The following is a 19,848-nucleotide window of genomic DNA, read 5'->3' as shown; positions in this document are numbered from 1 at the left end:
TGAGCATACATGCTCTTTTTCAGCCAGTTTCACATATAGAGCTCCTATTCACACTTTGATGCTCCCTTCTACAGACTCCTGGCTATTAAGACGCTAAGAGCAATTACAATTTTGTGCCTTGTTCAAAAGTGACCTGACAGTAATTGCTGAAGCAAGGAACAGCATTACTTACTTTTTTAATTCAGTTTGAGAAACTTATTTCGGTATAACCTTTCAGTCAGGTAGAAGGCTGTGTTGTCTAATTATTAGGATACAGGTTCTCTAAAAGTTATATGCTGTGATCTGATATTTGAGAAGGTTCTGTGCATTCGTGGACTGATGCATAAAAGCGTATCAAAATATTTCTAAGATGCGGTTTTGCATCTGACTACATACCTGTTTCTTTTATATGACCCTGTATGTTGAATTGTCTTAATCCAAATTTCCCTGAGCACCAGTGTAAGACATTGGAATCAATTAGAGTAAGTACAAATTATTATTGAGCAGAAATATCTAAATGAACACAATATTCATGAAAAGTATTTTATTACCTTTTTTTTATTTAAAACTGTGTTTACTGGGACACAAGTGAAGAAAAAACAATTATAGGTGGAAGAATTGCAGCAGTGTTCAAATCAGCCATAATAGTTGATTCAACCAGTAAAACTCTAAATTAGTTGATTCTGAACAGGAAGGAATAAGGTGACTTGAGCGGGAAGTGCTGAGAGTCTGCTGGAGGGACTATGTAGAGAGGCAACAGAGCGTCACTGTATAAAACTGTGGGACACTGTACGTCTTTCACTATCCAGAAGTTTACATAATCCTCTGCACCCACAACTCATAAAACCACAATATGTCCAGTCTTTGGTTTAAAATGGCAGAAATCCAATAAATCATGCTGCATGTAAAAAAAACTGAGGACGCTTTGCTACACAGCAAGGCAATTTTCAAATGTTGCATTGGAGTTCAGGGATTAACTGCATAATTAGCTGCAGTATTAACGGAATTAATAGACACTTTTTACTTGTAGAATATAAATTGTCATACTAGCGCAGTATTTATTTTGACAGAATAAAAAACAATTAAAACTAAATCAAATGAATAAGGTAAATGATAGTATGTGTAACCATACCACATTATATGTGCACCCTGAAAATTACAAATCATGTTCACCAATCACTGCAACTAGTACAGTGTTACTGTTTTGGTCTTTTTAGCAACTAAAACACATTATTGTACAACAACATTACCTTTTCTCACAATTGTACTTTATTCAAAACCCTGAGAAAAAAAATCAGCCACGCACTGTATTAGAATGTGAAAGAATATCAACAGACACCAAAATGCAGGATGCAGGACATGAGTCCATTCATTCAAAGAGTTACCACTCTGATACCATAATGGAAAAATTAACTCACCAGAGTAATGACTTCGTTCTTGGCTTTATCTCTTTCTGTGTGTTGCTCCCTCCATCTGGCTGGAAAGCTCACACAAATAGCTGGATGTGATCAGGGAGGTAAGAGGTGAGAGAAAGGACCACCACTAGAAAGGAGGAGAGTGATAAAGTCTGCTCCTACTTAAGGACACCCCCTCCCCCTCCCCCTTCCTCCACGCCTAATGGTCCCACTCTCTCAAACAACATGGAAAATATTTGTATTGGACCTAAAAGTGTGGCGTTTTTACAGATTTGAGCATCAATTATGATCAATATCTTATTTTCTCTTTTTTGTAATGTTTTGTAATGTCTCTATACATTTTGCTGGTAGATTTTTAGAATCTCGCCTCAGTGACTCATTGATTCTTTTGGTTAACATATGAATAATTAACAACTTTGACTGCAACTTCTGTGTGAGTCAACATACTGAAATTGCAGTTTTGCTCTGAAACTGTATTCAGCACATGCCGGGACATTTTTCTTTGTACTTGGTGTTCCACAAAAATTGCCCGCATTTTGTAGCTTTTGCATCGCTGATGACAATAATTCCAGTGTCTGCTGTATGTCACTTGACTTATACCGGACATTAACACCTAGACACAACTTTGATTGAATGAAGCCCTGGTCTGAGAATCATGATTCAGCTGGAATACATAGCATAACACTGCAGGTATTCACTGCGGACTGTGGGGGACAGGAACCTCTCGCTATATGAATAGGCTGTTTGTTGGAAGTAATGAGATGTAACTACGTGGGAGTTATGTAACTGACCAAGTATCCACCAGATTTAAGGAATGCTCTGTGAAGGCTCTGAATCTGACCAAATGGCCACCCACTAGCCCACCTTTTGTAAACCACATGAAGACAGGTAAAACAAGGTCCAGATCAAACAGGGCATAAGTGACATTTTCCTCATTTTACAGGAGCGAATCATTGGACCTTTGTATTGTAAGATACACTGACATTGATTAAGATTCACTTATTTTATAAACAAGTATTTGTACATTTGATTTTCTTATTTATTTTTCATTTTTTTGTATGCGCTGCGCCTGTGAAGTCATTCTGCACCAGACTGCAATCAGTATATTCACCAAATACAAGCCATAGTTAATAAATGTGTCTCTAATTAACAGTGTAAATGAAATATCCGATAAAAATGATACTGGATACAGATAAAAACATCTGTTACAGCAACTTTTAAAGTCACTCATGTGTTTAATGAGGACCATGCCTCTAAGAAAACAAAGTGCGTACTGAGATAAATACATTGAAACTGCTGATGGACACTCACCCTGCATTAGTAACTCGTAGCTCGTGTATTGTTTACAGCCCGCTGCCCGCTTTTAAATGGCCTGCGTGAAAACAACAAACTAGAATATGGCATGAGCATATTTCTAATAAATTAAACACAACAGCACATCAATAAATTACTGTAAGGTCAACGTTAAACTGTTTAGTGGTGTTTATGTCGTTATTTTGATAGAAAATGAATATGGCACATGGGATTAAACCATCAAATTATTTAGTCACGAAGACAGTGAGCATGCAAAACCATTTTGCATAACAGCTGTGAGACTGTGGCCTATGCTGAAGAAACCACTCTCTCATGGTCTATTACTGTTGCATGCTCTATATATGTTACAGTGTGTGTGTATGTAAGAACCCTCACAGTAAAAACATATTTACCTGTAGATAATTCAGTTGCAAATGCGTTGAGCTGACATGTTTTTCTTGGCATGTATACCATGTTCTGATACAGAAAGACAACTAACCTACAGTACATTACTGCAGCATCACAATTTAGTAGACAATGAAGTGGCGAATAACATAGTTGTTCTGGTTATTCCTATACCAGTTGCCAGTCAGCACTATGAGAACGTACAGCAACGGGCCTGGTTGCTACTTGTTATAAAAGTGAATGGTATTTAAGGAAGGTTTGTGTTTGTTGTGTGTGAAAGTTGTGTATGATGTCTGATTTACACATGGATTTATGGCAAAGCTTGATCGGTGGTGGATTCATCAGTTTGTGGGTGTCATTAGAAGAGGAATGTGACAAAGAGTGACATACTGGAAGCATAAAGTGACGCACATCTGGCCATACCAAGGGAACTGCTGAAGATCAACCGATAACCACTAACTGCTTTGTATGCAAACGCCTGCTACACCTCTCATCAAGAGGATATTTTGACTTGCCATTTCCATTTTCAAGTGTCTCAGTAATGCAAAAATACCAAGACCCTGAAACTGAAGCAGCTAAATGTAATTCAGCCATCATTTACTGTATTATTTTCATCTGTGCTTTTCCTACCGCGACATGTAAGATGTCTTCTGTGAAAAAGGCCAATCCACATTAGACCAAGTAACCTTGATATTGAGATCAAACAGTAATTGTTACTGTAGTGTGGGCTCCTGAGTGGGTGGTCCTACTCCATCAGCGCCTCCATCTGCAGGCAGCCTCCAGAGAAACAGCTCCGCCCTCACTCAACTCCTTTCTGCACCTTAGACCACCCTCAAACCACTGACCCTGTGATGGCCTTTTGGGAAAATGGCTCGAAATACACCTTCAAGGCTAAGGCTACTGCACAGCGAACAAAATATCCCCTGGTCGTACAAGCACATTTCGCAACTCCCAGTTACTGCTGAAGCATATTTCGTGTGTCAGAGTAGGTGAGCATGTCCTCGTGGAATATGTGTATTTACAGTAAATCCACAAATCAAAAGTATGAAACTAAATATCGGTCATTCACTCACCTCTGTCAATCTGTCTTTGTTGAGAGAATACGTGTATCTCTCGTTGTGCTGCACAAACAGCCTGAACAATAACTGCAACTACTGTTGATTGATTGTGACTCATCAAAAGCACAAGTCGACACTGCTTTGTCATGTCAAGCCAACAAGAAGACCGCTTTTTACACTTTAATGTGCTGTTGCTGTTGGCTACCGACGGGGCACTAAAGTAACCCCAAGATGAAAATGTGTGATGCTGAAGTCTGCATATTTATTTACCCTTTATTGATGCAAATGTAATGAAATCTCTGATGGTGAAGGCTGAAACAGTGCAGGCATTGATCTGGCTGTGATTGAAGTGATGGTCAGTACTCCCGTGTTGCTTACTTTGGACCAGACCTCAGAGATTAGAATAATATAAACACATAAGCCCTTGCTTGTTCCTCGCCTCTCCACCCATGCCTCTCTCCCACTCCTGCTGCACTGCTCCCTCCCACTACCCCTCGTTTTCTCCCATAACCTCTCTCCATATCACACAACATGTATTTAGTAAGTGCACTCTTCTGCAGCAGGTTTCTAAGTGGAGCAAATTTGAGAAGAGGACTGTTGGCTCTCGAGAGCAAATGGAGAGCTATTATCTTTATAAGGTGATGATTGATCCAAATCCTCTCACTGTGTAACTCCACTGGGAGCAAGCCAGCCAGTCTTATGTACAGACTGTTATGCCATTTTATGAGTAGTCACTGTGTTGCCAACCCCAAACCACTCCCCCTCTCACTTCTTCCTTACCTTGCAGATGTTAAGTTAGGAGGGGGGGGGGGGTAACTTTGAGGGGGGTTGCATTGAGTACAGAGACCCCTCTCAGAGCTGTTACTGCCAGTAAAAGAAAAAAAAAACATAAAAAGTAAAGCAAAATCAAACCAGTACACCCAACTGAATCACACTATTTGGAAGGACATACAAGTTTGTTTTTTTAGTTGCTGAGTTAAGTTCCATTTTCAAATAATTATCTCAACATATAACACATACAAAGGTATTTGCAAACATGAAGCAGTATTTGTTTTATTTAAACACTGGTAGCAGTATTGGACATAAAGACATGATTAATGGTCACATTGTAAGTGCAGTAAACTTTAAAATGATACAACAGTGGAGTCAGTCATTCACTTACTGTCTAGCAAGCAATGATGTCTCAGTACGTATATATGTTCTTATGCTCTGCTTTCATGATTATAAACGGTTAAAAAGAGCTCTAAACATCCATGCTGACTGTGCATATCATGGGAAACTACTGAAATAAAAGTGAATTCAAATTGTCCGTTTCACTGTCGGCAGCCATCTATCTTGTACTCATCCGTAAACCCATTAAAGTGATTGCAGGCAGTTTTATGTGCCGATTTTTTACAGTCTTCTGCCGAAGGCTTTCTTTCAACCCAGGTGTTTGACTCCAACAGATACTGACTGCTAGAAAAAAAGGGACAGAGTGAAGAGAATCAGAATCAATCATTGTAAAATGATACTTCCACTTTGATATTATCGACTACACTTACTTTCCATTGGAGTCCGTTGTGGAGCCATCTTTGCCCATGATGAGATACTGTTTCCCCACGTCTAACTGTCCTTTGCAGTGACGCCTCTTAGCAAACACTCGAATAGAATTCTCCTTCACAAGGATATCTCCATCTGGTCGACAGATTATTACCATTATATTTATGATGGGTCTTCCAAGCATGAACATTTAAAGGTCAATGTTACAGCATCTTCTAAGCCTTGTGGTTACAGTTTACTTACGTGATCTGAGTACCTCGGTTACATTCATTTTGTACAGCTCAAAGTTACTCTTCATTGAAACATTGAGGACGGTAACCATGTATGCTGAAATAAAACAAAGTGTCATGGTCATGGTAATAGTAGATACTTTACACCATGATGTCTTTTGTGCAGTACTGACCGTAATCTACTGTAGGGAAGAAGCACGCGTGTTCCAAACGGACATTCTTTGTGATACCACTTTTTGATTGGAATGTGTTTTGTATTTTATGACAGGGTCCTAAAGAAAAGAAAAGCATTATGGAATTTGAATTATTTATACAAACCTGAAGGGTAACGCTCCATGTATTCATGGGTGTTTATCAATATTGGTCTTAGTGGAATGGCCTACTTTCTGCACATTGGCATACATCCTCTGAGCACAGTTTGGAGACCATCCTGCTTCTTTTGGGGGCGGAGTAGAACACAGTACACCTTCTGTCTGAAAGTGGGCACAAATCGTTCATAAACTCCTAGTGAATTAAACAAAGATGTCCCCTCTATCCTGACGAAAAATGCAAAAAATATCAAGTAAAAAGCTTACTTGGTTCATAATAATCATAGAACACAGCTGGAGCAGGCTGTAGAAGACCCATTGGTACTTTCTGTATAGCATCAAAACTAATACATTCCTCTGATTCAAAGAGCTAGAGTGAGAAAAGAAATCTTTCAGTACTGAACATTTGAAATCTGTGTGTGTGTCAATAGATTTCAGCCTTACCTCATTGAAGTAGAGGAGCACTCTTCCATCGGAGACCTCATAATGGGAAATGTATAGCTCAGGTGTCTCTCTTAGCTACAAAGAGACAAGATTTTAAATTTTTATTTTTATGATGTCTACTCTTAAATCATACACTTTCATGTTTGTAGGTTAAGAATGAAGGCTCACTAAGCTTAGAGTAAATACTGTAAACAGAAAGATAACTATCAACACGTATCTTGTAATCGAGGTGGCACAAATTCGGGAAATGAGAAAGACCCATGGATGAAGAGGAGGTAGAGAGAGCAACTAACCTTGTCCAGGTCCTCAGTTACAACCTCAAACCCACTCAGAAGTGTGATGTCAGCAATAGCCATTCCTGTGAGATTGCCGTTGAGGCTATGACTACACACAGGAAAACAATAAAAAGTACAGGCTGAGAAAGACACAGATTTATGAATTTTTCCCGCAAAGCTCATGTCTCATGAGTACTTCTATAAAGAGTGAAAGTGATGTGAGTCCCGTTCAACTAACCTGACACAGATTGTATAGGTGACAGCCTCGTCTGAATTTAACTTGTTATCAAGGTCTCTCCTGTTTCGGGTTCGAGCATCAAACCACTCAATTGCTGATCGTGGCACACGCACCTCCGTTTCCGCCCTTTCCTCATTGTTATCGAAGTCATCGTAGTAGTCATAGTTTTCTATGACCTTAGCTGGGGAGACAGAGGTTAATGTAACTGTGTAGCTTGTATTAGAAATCTCATGTGGTTGTGACTTCAGGGTCAAAAGCTCACCGGTGTACTTGACTTTCCCCTCCACTGCGACACTGATAGACACTTGGTCACAATCGTCCCTGGGGTCCAGCAGATGGTAAGCCTTTACAATCTGCCAAAGAGATTGGGGATTTGTTGTGAATGATGGAGCCCTTTCAGCATATACAGACATGAATTAAACTTACTTTAAGCTTGGTTTGGCCTGTTCCTGTCAATTGCACCATAATGTTGTTCCCTGAAAATTTCTGGAACAAAAGACAAAAGAAACGTAATCTAAGAAAGATGTTAAATATTTCTGTGTATTTAGTGTAATGTTGATGATGCTCTTTGATACCTTAAGGTCTGTTTCCACCCTTTGCTTCGTATTTTTAAATGCAAGTTTCACAATGCTTTGCTTTCCTTGGACTCTGAACTCTGCTATTAGATTTACTTCAGGCCTGTCGGCCCTCTTCAGCTCATACTCCGCGAGGGCTTCCAATGCCATGATGGTATCCTTGGCATGGTAATAAAACATTAATAACATGTTTAACATCTGCACTCTGACAGTTAGTCTAGACTAAACTGTATGATATGGGACCACAGGAATACAAGGTCTATGTCCAAAGAAAGAGATTCCTAGGGTTCAAACAATTCTCGATGTAGCATCCCAATCACCTGTGATGATCTGTAGCCTCCAAAATAGTTTTCTTGGGTGGTTAACCAGCAGGCTGTTTGGTCAGCCCACTCGGTATGCCCAAGTTCCACTGCCGCTAGGAGGGCATAGGCTGTAGTCTCTATTGTGATGGCATCGGCATTTGCTTGATTCTGTGGGTTTGCATCCGCTGTCCACAGATAACAGCCATTTGTCCCTGATAATTAGAAATAGACAATAAGTAAAAAAATACAACAATTTCAAACAATAGCAATTTGTGATACACATTTTGGTTGTCTCTTAGGGTTGGGCGATGTGTAAATATGAGAAAATATAAATTGATCAACTGACAATCGCTCTGCTACATACTGTTAACAACATAAAATCACTTGAATATTTCTGGGTTTATTAGGCATTGTTACAATTACAAGCTGTACGTCAACATTTCATTTTTATATGATTTTCGCATCAGTATAAAGAAATACTTTGCTTTGTCAGGCAGTGAATTTACTGCATTTACTAAATCTCTCAATTGATTATACTCAATACGCAACAGGGAATTATATATTTTATCCATATCGCCCATGCCTATTTGCTTTGATTGGACATGCCTTTGGTATGAAGTGTTCGAAGTTTTGTCCAGGCAGCTGAATGATCTGTTCCCTGTGGCAGGCAAACTGCGAGGCAGTAGACTGTAATAGCAACAGCATAGGGATGCTGAAGCTCCTCAAGGTGCGACTGGAGATAGGTTGTTGATCTGGCAAGGCTTGCTTCCTGAAAGTATGAGGGCAGTCATTGTTATTTTGCATCCGATCTTCTTTGCAAATTAGGCATTGAGTACAGTCTATCAAATTAGATTAATTATAACAAGGTGCAACAGTTGGCAGTCACACGAGCAGATCTATGAGACTGCAATGGAAAACATGCTGACAGTGCATTTTTACCCTCTTATTTTAGCTTGTTAGCATGCTAATATTTGCTGATTTGCACATACAACTGAGGCTGCTTAGAATGCCGTTAGTTTTGCAGGTATTTGAATGAGGGCAAATCAACGTAAATTTCATATGTGTACAGATGATGTTAAAACAGCTCTCTTCAGAGCCTACTGTACTCCACTGTATACAGCCCACCTGTGGTGCAGCTATAGGAAAGCCAAAATGAAAAAGATTCAGGTGGCATTTAATGATGCTTTTCGAATCTTGCTCAAGCTTCCAAGATGGACAAGTGCAAGTCGTATGTTTGTGAGTCGTAATGTTCCCACCTTCCATGCTGTGTTGAGGAATTTTATTTACAAATTTAAATGTCGGTTAAATGACTCAGAAAATGTAATTATAAAAGCCTTAACTGATCCAACACAAAGTGACACAAGATATACTTCTTGTTTCTGGAAACATTGGAACAAATGTCTGTATGTTTTTAACAATGAGTGACTTTTTTTAAACTGCAATGATTACACTTGTGTCTTGGTGTCCTCATATTGTATTTTATATATTGTTGTTGTATTTGTTTGTTGTTGTTTTTGTTTTTTTTGATACTATATGGGCTCATGAGTCTGAAATAAAAGTTGATAATGTCAATATCCGCGAGAACAAATGAGATCCACGCGCATGTGTAGAGGCAACAGTCACGCACGCATATCACTTTTGCGAGCGCTTTCACATCACTCTGCGCAGAATATCTCTGCTTATGCCAGCAAAATTGCAGCCTGCGAGGAGAAAAACATGCTTTGAGCATGAGGAGCATCCCCTGGCCTGTCCCACCCCCCCCCCCCCCCTGCTCGCTCACAAGTGGTAAAATAATGTCTTTACAAAATTGCATGATAACCGATTAGATATCGATATTTATATAATTTAGTCTGGACCAATGTGGTGGATTGCCATCTCAAAAGACAAAAAAAACTGCAAGCGTGGCTAAAAACAGTCACCAAGGTCAATACGTCATTTTATTAACTCACCGCATTACGTCTCAATTCGGTTTGCAGGAATTGAAGCGACCGGTGCAGTGCAAGAGTTATGAACGCCGTCATAGCTTGAACGTCTTTCTGCGTTGAACAAACAGAGACAATACTGCATTCAAATCACAGCTTTTAAGTGTGTTGACACATCTAATATTGTTATATGCATGTGCTAGAGGTTACCATAACTCCTCTGTGTAGCACTGGATGTGGGTCCCCGAATGATCCATCAGTGTTCTGTGTTGAGAGCAAGTAACTGACTGAGTGCCTGATCTCTTCTTCTGGTACAAACCTAGCCTTCCTGCCCTGCTCTCCAAAAGATGCTGTCTGACGCTGCGCCACCAGCGATAGCACTTTCACTACAAGGGCAGTCCCCCTGAGAGAGAATGTAAAACCCAGGAGAAAGGGGATGGAAAATAAATTATTTATTGTTTGAGATAATTGGAAATGAAATTTACGATGTTAGACATAGAAAGAACAAATCATGACAGCAGCATAACACATATACTCACCAATTACTAGATGGCACAGAATACCATGATCCATAAGAACCGTCGGGTTTCTTGAATGTTAAAATCCGTATATAACCTGACAAAACAAAACAAAACAAAAAATCCAAAACGTTGTTTGTTAGTGACCTGTAGAGGACGAAACGTTCATAACATCCCACAAGAGACCGAAGTGTCACTTTTGATTCCCAGATGAACGTGATAATACATGTTAAGTAACAATGCATACGTCTCCACCCGCTAGAACAAATCTTCCATTCCTTTGTCTTTTTCAGTTCGGCATTCATTTCCAAGAAGCAACCACCACTGGCAACCACTGACATCCACCATATTGTTATGTTGATAGGCCTCTTTCATCTTGCATTACTCCTTCAATGGCCTTATTGCAGCATTATCTGTGGTGTAGATATTCTTTTTCTTTACATTTATTCCTTTGGGATTTAGTAGAATTTAGTTTTTCTACAGTCAACATATTGCTAAACAAGCTACCTATTATACTAGTTGTCTGGACTGGAGCTAGTGTGTTGCTAAAGTAGGGACAATGGTTGTGTATTTGAATCTTTTTTTTGCTCTTACTTTTGGTTTTCTGAAACAAAATTGATATATTATAATTATAATTATTTAAAAACTCTGCTGCAGGAATTCCCAGCATTCCCATATTAGCCCAGCATTGGCGTTTATAACACTTGCATTCTATCAAATTTAGGATTTAATTCAACCTCTTTCTAATTACTTTCAAGGCTTTACACAACTATATCCACCATGAACATACACTGTAGGTCACTGATATCTGAGACCTACAGACCCGAAAACCACAAATCGTATTCTACCCATGCTCTGTTCAACTAATGGGCCTTTTACACAAAGCGCGGCAACACGGCACTACACTCTGAAACACATTATTTCCAAGGGCTTGTGCAGCGCTAAATTAGTGTGGAAGACATTACACAATTGACCACTTTTTACCTTTCTCGATTTTGTCAAGGGCATCATCTCTGGCACCAGCAGGCAGGTCGATCCATTGGTCACTCAGGTCAAGGTAGCGGAGGGCTGACAATGTCGGGGCCAGGCGTACCATTGTCTGTTGTAAACATCCTAAAGGCAATACGATCAGGTGAGCAACCTTCTCAGGAGAAAGAAGGTTCCTCACTTGTGAACTGCCAAATCCACTCCCTGTCAGATAAGAACATTGAAAGAGTAAGACACTGTCATTTACAAAGGTCTCTGAATCGTATGTATGTGTCTAACAGCACATACCTTCCACTGAAATGAAAATATTGGAGCTGGAGTCGGGGACTCTGTTATCCGGAAACATTCCGCTAATATTGAAAGGTTTTGGGCTCCTCCCTATTAAGATAGAGATAAGTAAATTGATTAAAGTAAATGGGAAATATGAACAATGTGAAATAACAACTGCCAAGCAAGTTTCATTAAGAAATACTGAAACAACTCACCATCTAATGTGTGGACTTGGGTTTCTTCATCTCTCTTTTCCAGTCCTTCTGTCTGCAACAAAATAGAGAGCTGATTACTGTGTGTCCCTGGCCTTACATTTGAAAATATGCACATGGTAAACACATGTTGATTTGAGTTAAAGTTACTAATAATCAAATATGCTCATTAGTTCATATTTTAATTCATACTCATTAAGGCATAAAGCCTTTAGCACACAAGCACAGAAATCAAAATGAATAACTAATAACACTTTTATCAATTTGTAAAAATGGACTAAGTGTGAGTTATGATAAAATGCTGATGGGACATATGGAGGGTTAACAAAGGTAAGTGATTTTTTACATTAGATCCAATATGACTTCCAATATGTCATATATATGTCCATATTTTGTCAGGTAGGAAGCTATCATAAAATTATTTTGCATGGAAGTAAAATGTCTTTGTCACTCACCAACACACTCAAAGTCTTTTCAACTGCATCTATTCCCCTCTCGTGCTCTATGTCATAGAGACGTATTTTGATGGGTATTGAGCCGGTTACCATGGGGACAGCAGAGAAGGAGACAAGCTGGGAAGACTGTGGCTCCACAGTAATGTTAACAAAAGATGTAGTGGTGGCTGAGCCGGGGGAGCAAAGGCCTTCGGTTTGTTCCATATGAACTGCCACCTATAAAAAACATAACGATTTGAATTTCTATTCATACAATAGGTGGTTGCTGTTTTTAGTGCCACTTAATGTGAGTCAATTAGGGATTTTTTTACCTGTAGTCTGTCTTCGCCATAGTTGTAGATAACAGGCGAAATGGATAGTTGCTCATATTTCTTCACTGAGTAAGGCAGTTGCAGAGAAACAAATGCGTCCTTAAATGCTCTGAGCTCAGACGGCTTAACTACACAGAAACCTGAAAGAAACATTGTGTAAGTGAATTACAGTTATTGATAAGAAACCTCTCAAAATATCCAAAAGCAATTGTGGAGTGTTCAGCAGTTATTACCAGTGGCTGCAGATAAAGTGATGACCTGAATCTCCCATGTGGTGATGGAATCGGGTAGAGTCAAACGATGCCTAAGGGGTTTCAATTAAGATACAATGAATTAACTGACTGTAAGATGCATCTGACAAATGGTTTTGTCTACTTGTAGTTTGTACTGTAGACTTAAGGTAATGTGTTTACCTAGATCCTTTATAAATGATGAATATAACAATATTAGCAGCAACAAACAGCAACAAATGCAAAGAATAAAAACAAAACTATGTCGTAGCAACGGTTTTAACAGCTGTAACTAGCCACTGATTTCCACTGGAAAAGAAAATATAACATAAAAACTGTCCACCTTTTACCTTTTTTTCCCATCTACATCAAATTCTTTGAATTCAAAGCTTGGGGGGAAAAATCGTCGAATGTACTGCGCAGCAGTGTCCAAGAAGAACTGTTCAATGTCAGCTACGTCCGCAGCTAAAAATGAGAAAATGAGACATTTGTAATTTCACTCTGTGATAATTGTAATCTTAGCAGGTGTGTAAAGTATTTCATGTTCATCTCACTCCTGCCAAGTCCTTTCTGGGCGTCCTCTTGTATCTTTCTTTGTCTCAGACGCTCTCCTTCAAGGCAGCATTTTAAAAAGGCTTCAGCACAAGCAGGATTTTTCACCACCAGAGAGACTCTCATCACTCTTTCCTCACATGTTCGTCTCATAGGGATGAGAGAAAACCCGCGAACACAACATTCTTGCAGGTGTTCATCTGGATAGTTTGATTCTGAAGGTGACATAAAAAGGAAAAGAAATGTCCTATTTTTATAGCATATGCTTTAGCACAGCATACTCTTACATTAGCTCAGAACAGAGTCATAATGCCAGAATGTTGTCTTACTCATGGTCATCATCTCCTGTTGAATGTCCACTGCACGCCTTTGCCGAGCAGCTTGTGAAGCACAGCCAAAGCCTGGAAAAGTAGCATAACAGCATTAATATTCAGCATGGGATAATAAGTAAGTGGATAGTCACTACATTATAATCACTGTCTCAATATTCTCTCCTACCACCTGTAGTAGCATTTACTTTTGGTTTCATTTATTTTTTGGATAAAACTGATACCATCTGCATATAAAAAACATGTCATTTGCAATACTCACACTGCAAAAGCCTACGTTCCATTATCTAAAGCTTGGGATATATTAAAGATTGTGAGTGTTAATTTAATTAATGTACTGTAAACCTGAGACCATCTTTATTGCATTTTGACAAGTAGAATATACTGTATAACACAAGTTAAACAAGATGCATAATGCATTTGACCTGTTAACATTTTCAAGGATTTAAGGAAGAATAATAGTGTTTCTCTCATACTGTTTTTCCACATTGACTGGGACTGAGACACATAAGACAGGCCAGCATCTGTTAGTACAGATGCTGAATCAGATCCTCCGCTGTATGAGCAACCAAGGTCATATGACTGCATGGACGAAAACACCTGAAAAGTAGGAAGAAGATCTTGAATTTACTGTGTCATAATATATGGGTTGAATTAAATAACCTCAGTGTCTTGTAAGAGAGAGAGAGAGAGTATGTGTGAAAGTGTTACCTGTTTGGCTGTGAGTTTATTGTCGGCATTGAGAGCGTAGATGGCCTTATCTACAGCCAGCAAAGCCACTCTGGCTTTTTGACCATATAAATCCAATTCTATGTCAGACCGTTTTCCAGGTTGGAACGGGCCTTTCAGCTCCACCTAAATATACACACGTAACCACATAGGCTGAGTTCAGTGATTGAAACTAAACTAGACTGGAACATATTTTGTGTTGACAAAGAATGACAATGACAATGATAAAACACCAGCCAAAGCAGTGTTTGTTACTTTACAACATTATTTTGCCGACCATCCCAACCCCCTCCCCGGGCCATGAAGTGTAGCAGGCTGCATACAGACTTAACTTATTCAAACACAGTAAATAGAAGTCAGTCTGCACTCGTATCTGTTCTGTTTACTCACCTTGACCTTTAGCTCGCATTCATCCCTGACATCTACCCACACCGAGTCCGCAATGATGTCGCCAAGCGCATTGTAGTAGTAGCCAATCAGACGGAAGGATGGCACCATATCAGATGTTATTTCCAGGTTGTGTTTGACTGAAGTACCAAATCTCAGAGATCCCTGTTTTATTTGGATCCCGTGACTTAAGACCTACAACATAATCAATTTAGAATTGTTAAGATTTAAGAAACTGTTGCTTCTCGTCGTCAAAATAGACCATGTTGTATTCCCTCAGTTATGTCTCACCATGTAGTATATGAACCCAGGTGTTGGGCCATTGACGGTGTTGTAATTTACTGTTAGAACCTCGCCCACAGAGTACATCTTGTTGGGAAAACTCAGGTAAAGGTAGCTGTTACTCGGAGATGAAGCAGGTTGAATTTCTTTCTCTTGCTGCTGGCCATCTGCCGACACCTAATGAAGTCAGGGTGTTAGAGAACAGTTAAACTGAAGTAAAGGAAAATCCGGTTCTTTATCAATTTGCTGATACATCTTGTTAGTTGTTTAGGGACACTAACTTTAACAGTAATCCGAGACACAGTGGGAATATTAAAGACAGGATACACTGCCCCCTCCTGGTCGGTGGTGCCTTGCCAAGACTCCTCTGAAGATCTTGGTAGTACATCAATCTTTACTGGCACACCAGCTGCTGGGGAGCCATCTGGGAGACGCATGATCACCTATAACGACAACAAACAATATATTTTACACACAAAATCATCACAGTCATGTAGATACTCTGTACACCTTGTTAGTTTCATGCATACCACCACATCTAGCGGGTATCCAGGAAGGACATATGAGCGAGTTCGAGAGAGATCCATGGTGTATTTGTGGGAGATGATAGGAAGGTAAACTTCTGCCTCTTGCATTTCACCACCTGGGTCATAAAATGCAGATGTAATGAAAAATCACAATACTATTCCCAGTATCCTCATCCTCTTCGTATTCTTCTTATACCCTCTCAAATATTAGATGGTACATCTCAAGGTGTTTGTGATGAATTATCACTATCATTATTATTATTAGTAGTAGTACTAGCAGTAATATAATTTTTATTGTAATTATTTTCATTATTGAAATCAAATACAGAGTTTTTCAGTGTCAATACTTTCTAAGATTTGCATAACAAGAAACAGAAACAGTTGCCAGATCATACTTTACTGTGCAGAGCACATGCTGCCGTATTCTAAACACAAAGTATTTTAAACATAAAATATACTCTTTACAACACATGGCTGCTATTTTAAACACTGGTTTATAGTGTGATATATAGTGTGATATAGTATCCTTTACTTTGTATGTTGGTGACAAACACTCTCAAGTAGAGTTGTGCTCCACTCTGCTGTAACTCGGAGAGGGTTTTGTTTTGCTGTTTTTGGAGGTGCACATTTAAGGCTGCTCTCTGGAGAGAAGCTGCTGCAGCTCCATCCTTCACCTGCAAGAAATGGCATAAATTGTTGATGGTCAAGTGCTGTAACAGATGCAAAATGTTACCAGATTGATCTTAGACCTTGAAATTCAATTTTGCATAGATATCTGTTTCCTCACCGAACCAGTTAACTCCAGTCCCCTGATAAAGACAGGCTTCATTTTCTGGCTATGGGTTTTATCTTTTTCCATCACTCCAAATTGGCAGTGGTAAGCCCCTTTAACTTTCTCGCCATGTGAATACCTAGAGAGAAAGTTCAGGCAAAAAGAGAGTCTGAAAATGTAACTGACATTTATGGTAAAGTTTGGGTTAGGGTTAGGGTTAGGGTTTCAAATAACATTGTTTTTGAGTTCTCTCGGCATATCAAGAAGCCAAAATTGATTAATACTGTTTTCACATGAAAACTTAAAGTGAGTTTAATGGGAAATGAATCAACACTTACCTTGCTAAGATGGAAAAGTCAAACTGTTCTGCCTTCAACAAAATATAGCTCTGCTCCATTGCAATGTTCACCTCAAAACTCGGTAAAACTGTGTAAAAATGAAAATGTATTTGACAGGGCTATTATCTGTTAATTTAAAACAAGAAGGGAATGTTTAAATTAAATTAAACGAGCTTACCAAATTTTTGGACTTTGAATTCTCGGGAAGCAGCATTTGCTTCATCATCCGCATAGTGTGCTGTAATCTTCCATGTGCCCAATCTTTGTCAACAAAACATACTGCTATTATAGTGTGTCAAAGTGTTTGCTGTTATGTAAGAAGCAGTTTTTGTAAATCTGTGTTAACATACTTTGACACATCAGGTATGGTGAATGTGCCTTGGAGTATTCCTCCCTTGGCAGTATTTATGGTCCTCATTACTCTATTTCCGACAGCATTCTGTAATTTAATGATAAAAGCATGAATCATCATATGAAACCATGAAAATCATTCATGTTGACCTGCCAAAGTCCTCTTCAAGTACTCACATATACTGCTATGTGGAACACCTCCTCAATTGGCCTCAACGTGTGGTCAAGAGTAAACATCCTGTACCTCACTAGAAGAGAAATAATCAACATAACATGGCTTTAAAAACAATGAGTTCATTCTTTAGCGGGGCATTCTTTCACATTGTTTTACCTTTCTTCAGATTTGTTGACTTTTCTTTTACCTTTCTGTGTTGGGTTGTAGATTGGCTGGTCAGTCTGAATGAAGATATAGCCGCTGTGTTTTGATATCCAAACTTTTGTTGTCTTCCTGAAATCAAAGGAGGGGCTCTCTGCCACCAGCAGAAGGTATCTTATATGTTGAGACACTCTTGACATACGCTCTCTGTCGATCTGTAAATATGCACATTAGACGTTTGGGTCAATGACATCTTAGTCCCCTCTAAAATGATAAAATCAATGCTTTTGGATGAGTGGGGAAGTTTCTCATACCATGAGCTCAACTGTTTTGATCTCCCCTTCCACAGTAAACTGAGTGGTTGGCTTCCCAGACACAACAGTACCGCTACTCTCGTGCTCCAGGTAGAGAGTGACGGGAGTATTAAGATGAGAGTCTCCCATCTGGACAAACACTTTCTCATTTACACCCACATGAAACACACGGGGGGCTGAGATGAAGAATCTGCACAAAAAGGGGAAACATAGCACTCACTGTATCCTTCATTGCTATATTCTGCATTCATGGACTTCTATGCCTAGAAATATCTGCAATGCTGCATATTTTGTTTGATCTGTTACACTATAACAAAATGATAATAATTTACCATCATGCTAAAAACACTTGTTAACTATTGTGGAATAATATATCAAATGTTGCAGCTATTTCTATATTTACCTGCTCGGAGAACAGTCCACAGTCAAGATCAGGAACAGTATGGAAAAGATGTAGCACTCCATCGTGCAGCTTCTATTTCTTTGCCTGCTCTGACAATAAACTTTTGATTAACTGGGGTTTTGTTATTCATCCACCCCTGTATTTCTCAATCGTTGGATCTCTCAACGCCCTCCCTGATTTCTTTTTTTTCTTTTTCTAAGATGACTTAGAAAGAAGCAGCATTCCTCAGACTGATGTTTCATGTGTCACATGCTAACTGGTAAAACATAAACTGGGAAAATCATCATACTGTCAGCCATAACATGTAAACTGATGTGTACAGATGTGTGACATACTTTTTGGTTCAAGTGTGTGCAAATGTATACACGCATGAAAGTACGAGATCTAAACAGATGTATCTAAAATATGAGGTTAACAGTACAGATCAGATCATAGTTGACTGACAGATGCTTCTCAGACTGCAACATGTTTGATTTTATAAAAGTCCGTTTTAAATCACTGCTTGGCTTGCAGCAGGGAAAGTGTTTCTGTTTCACAATGTGTACCCGTTCTCTCATTGGTTCAGCCAGATTTCCCCCAAATCATGTGATTTACAAGAAATCAAGTTTGCTCTTTGGGTTTGGGATGGAGGGAGCACTGTTTACTGGTTCAGGAATGATTTACAAAGTAGAGCTCAAGTATATCTGTAAGCTCCCTAATTACAACAATTTCTTCAGTTTAGTGCATCTGGACTTTCGTATGTCGTATCAGTAGTTACAAGAGCCTCCTATTTGACACATAGATGCCCTGTGTTTGTAACTTTATAATTGACACGTGTGTATTAATCAATGAATTGATGAATGTGTTCTGATCGGGTAAAATCAAACAGTTTTAACGACACAGACTATTACCAGGTTGTGATCTCAGCAATGAACAAATATATGCAGAGACAAGGTCAGACACTTTATTTTCCTCCATATGAACCACTTAATGTAGATGTAATTAACAGTTACAAAAACAATACCTCATCTTTTTTTTCAAGTGTAGCAGGATACATTATGCAATTCAAGATTAAACACAGTGATTGGACAGAGAATTACTGAATTTTATTCAAATTTTGATTCAACATTAATCAAACTTGCAAGTAAATGCATCAGATTTGTACGTCTTTATTGATAATTCACATCAAACATTTATCTTTAAACTCCAGCTGCTGATTCCAGTCTCACAGAAATATTGCCTCAATTTTTTCCACCCATCATTTCTAATAGTAGACAATTTTTTTTTATCAATATGCAAATAATAGTACATACATTTATCAACTTACTTCATGGTATTCATTAAAAACTTTTTAATTGCATTTTCAGAATATCCTACATGTGTTTCAAAGAACTGAAAAAATACTGGTTCATGTTAAGTTACAATCAATCAAAACGACACTTTGTTGTATACATAAAGAAGTGGGTATGGCATGGCCCTGTATAATCCAAAGACATATTTGGCACATGAAAGAAACATCTCTGTCATCCATTAATAATCAAATTCTCCCCACATAGCCAAATGTTCAGCTGTCCAGAAAACGAGTTAAATAACTCATCCACAT

At 38.8% G+C, this 19,848-nt stretch overlaps 1 protein-coding gene across 2 annotated transcripts; it reads right to left on the bottom strand.

Annotated features, from left to right (window-relative positions):
* Positions 1-5,183: 5,183 nt before the first annotated feature.
* On the bottom strand, positions 5,184-18,347 carry c4b (complement C4B (Chido/Rodgers blood group)). 2 transcript variants are annotated; one of them, XM_079275992.1, is made up of 41 exons: positions 18,267-18,347; positions 17,864-18,053; positions 17,596-17,764; positions 17,411-17,481; positions 17,233-17,321; positions 17,061-17,143; positions 16,883-16,970; positions 16,560-16,683; positions 16,305-16,446; positions 15,776-15,888; positions 15,527-15,688; positions 15,255-15,422; positions 14,967-15,158; positions 14,559-14,702; positions 14,324-14,447; positions 13,848-13,919; positions 13,521-13,733; positions 13,317-13,431; positions 12,970-13,040; positions 12,737-12,876; positions 12,426-12,641; positions 11,974-12,025; positions 11,777-11,866; positions 11,486-11,692; positions 10,523-10,598; positions 10,194-10,386; positions 10,011-10,097; positions 8,668-8,830; positions 8,080-8,273; positions 7,760-7,918; positions 7,611-7,670; positions 7,447-7,537; positions 7,185-7,365; positions 6,965-7,055; positions 6,672-6,746; positions 6,495-6,597; positions 6,303-6,392; positions 6,093-6,191; positions 5,933-6,016; positions 5,692-5,824; positions 5,184-5,605 (listed from the first exon to the last, which is right to left on the bottom strand). In XM_079275992.1, the coding sequence occupies exons 1-41, from the start codon at positions 18,326-18,328 to the stop codon at positions 5,464-5,466; spliced, it is 5,118 nt and encodes a 1,705-aa protein (XP_079132118.1). In that variant the 5' UTR covers positions 18,329-18,347; the 3' UTR covers positions 5,184-5,463. The 2 variants fall into 2 exon arrangements, with proteins under 2 accessions (XP_079132118.1, XP_079132119.1); XM_079275993.1 differs by having other exon boundaries at positions 5,184-5,602.
* Between the last annotated feature and the right edge of the window lie 1,501 nt (positions 18,348-19,848).

The sequence above is a fragment of the Melanostigma gelatinosum genome (assembly GCF_949748355.1).
Source record: "Melanostigma gelatinosum genome assembly, chromosome: 9".
Classification (NCBI taxonomy): Eukaryota; Metazoa; Chordata; class Actinopteri; order Perciformes; family Zoarcidae; genus Melanostigma; species Melanostigma gelatinosum.
This window is presented reverse-complemented; position numbering and strand designations above follow the sequence as displayed.

Bases quoted from the DNA above. Each gene is read 5' to 3' on its own strand.
- c4b (XM_079275992.1), bottom strand. From the start codon at position 18,328: ATGGAGTGCTACATCTTTTCCATACTGTTCCTGATCTTGACTGTGGAC. The intron at 16,684-16,882 runs GTAAGTGTTGAT...CTTTCTCTCTAG, and splicing joins GACTTTTCCATCTTAGCAAG to GTATTCACATGGCGAGAAAG. The intron at 8,274-8,667 runs GCATGTCCAATC...TCTAATTATCAG, and splicing joins TCGAACACTTCATACCAAAG to GGACAAATGGCTGTTATCTG.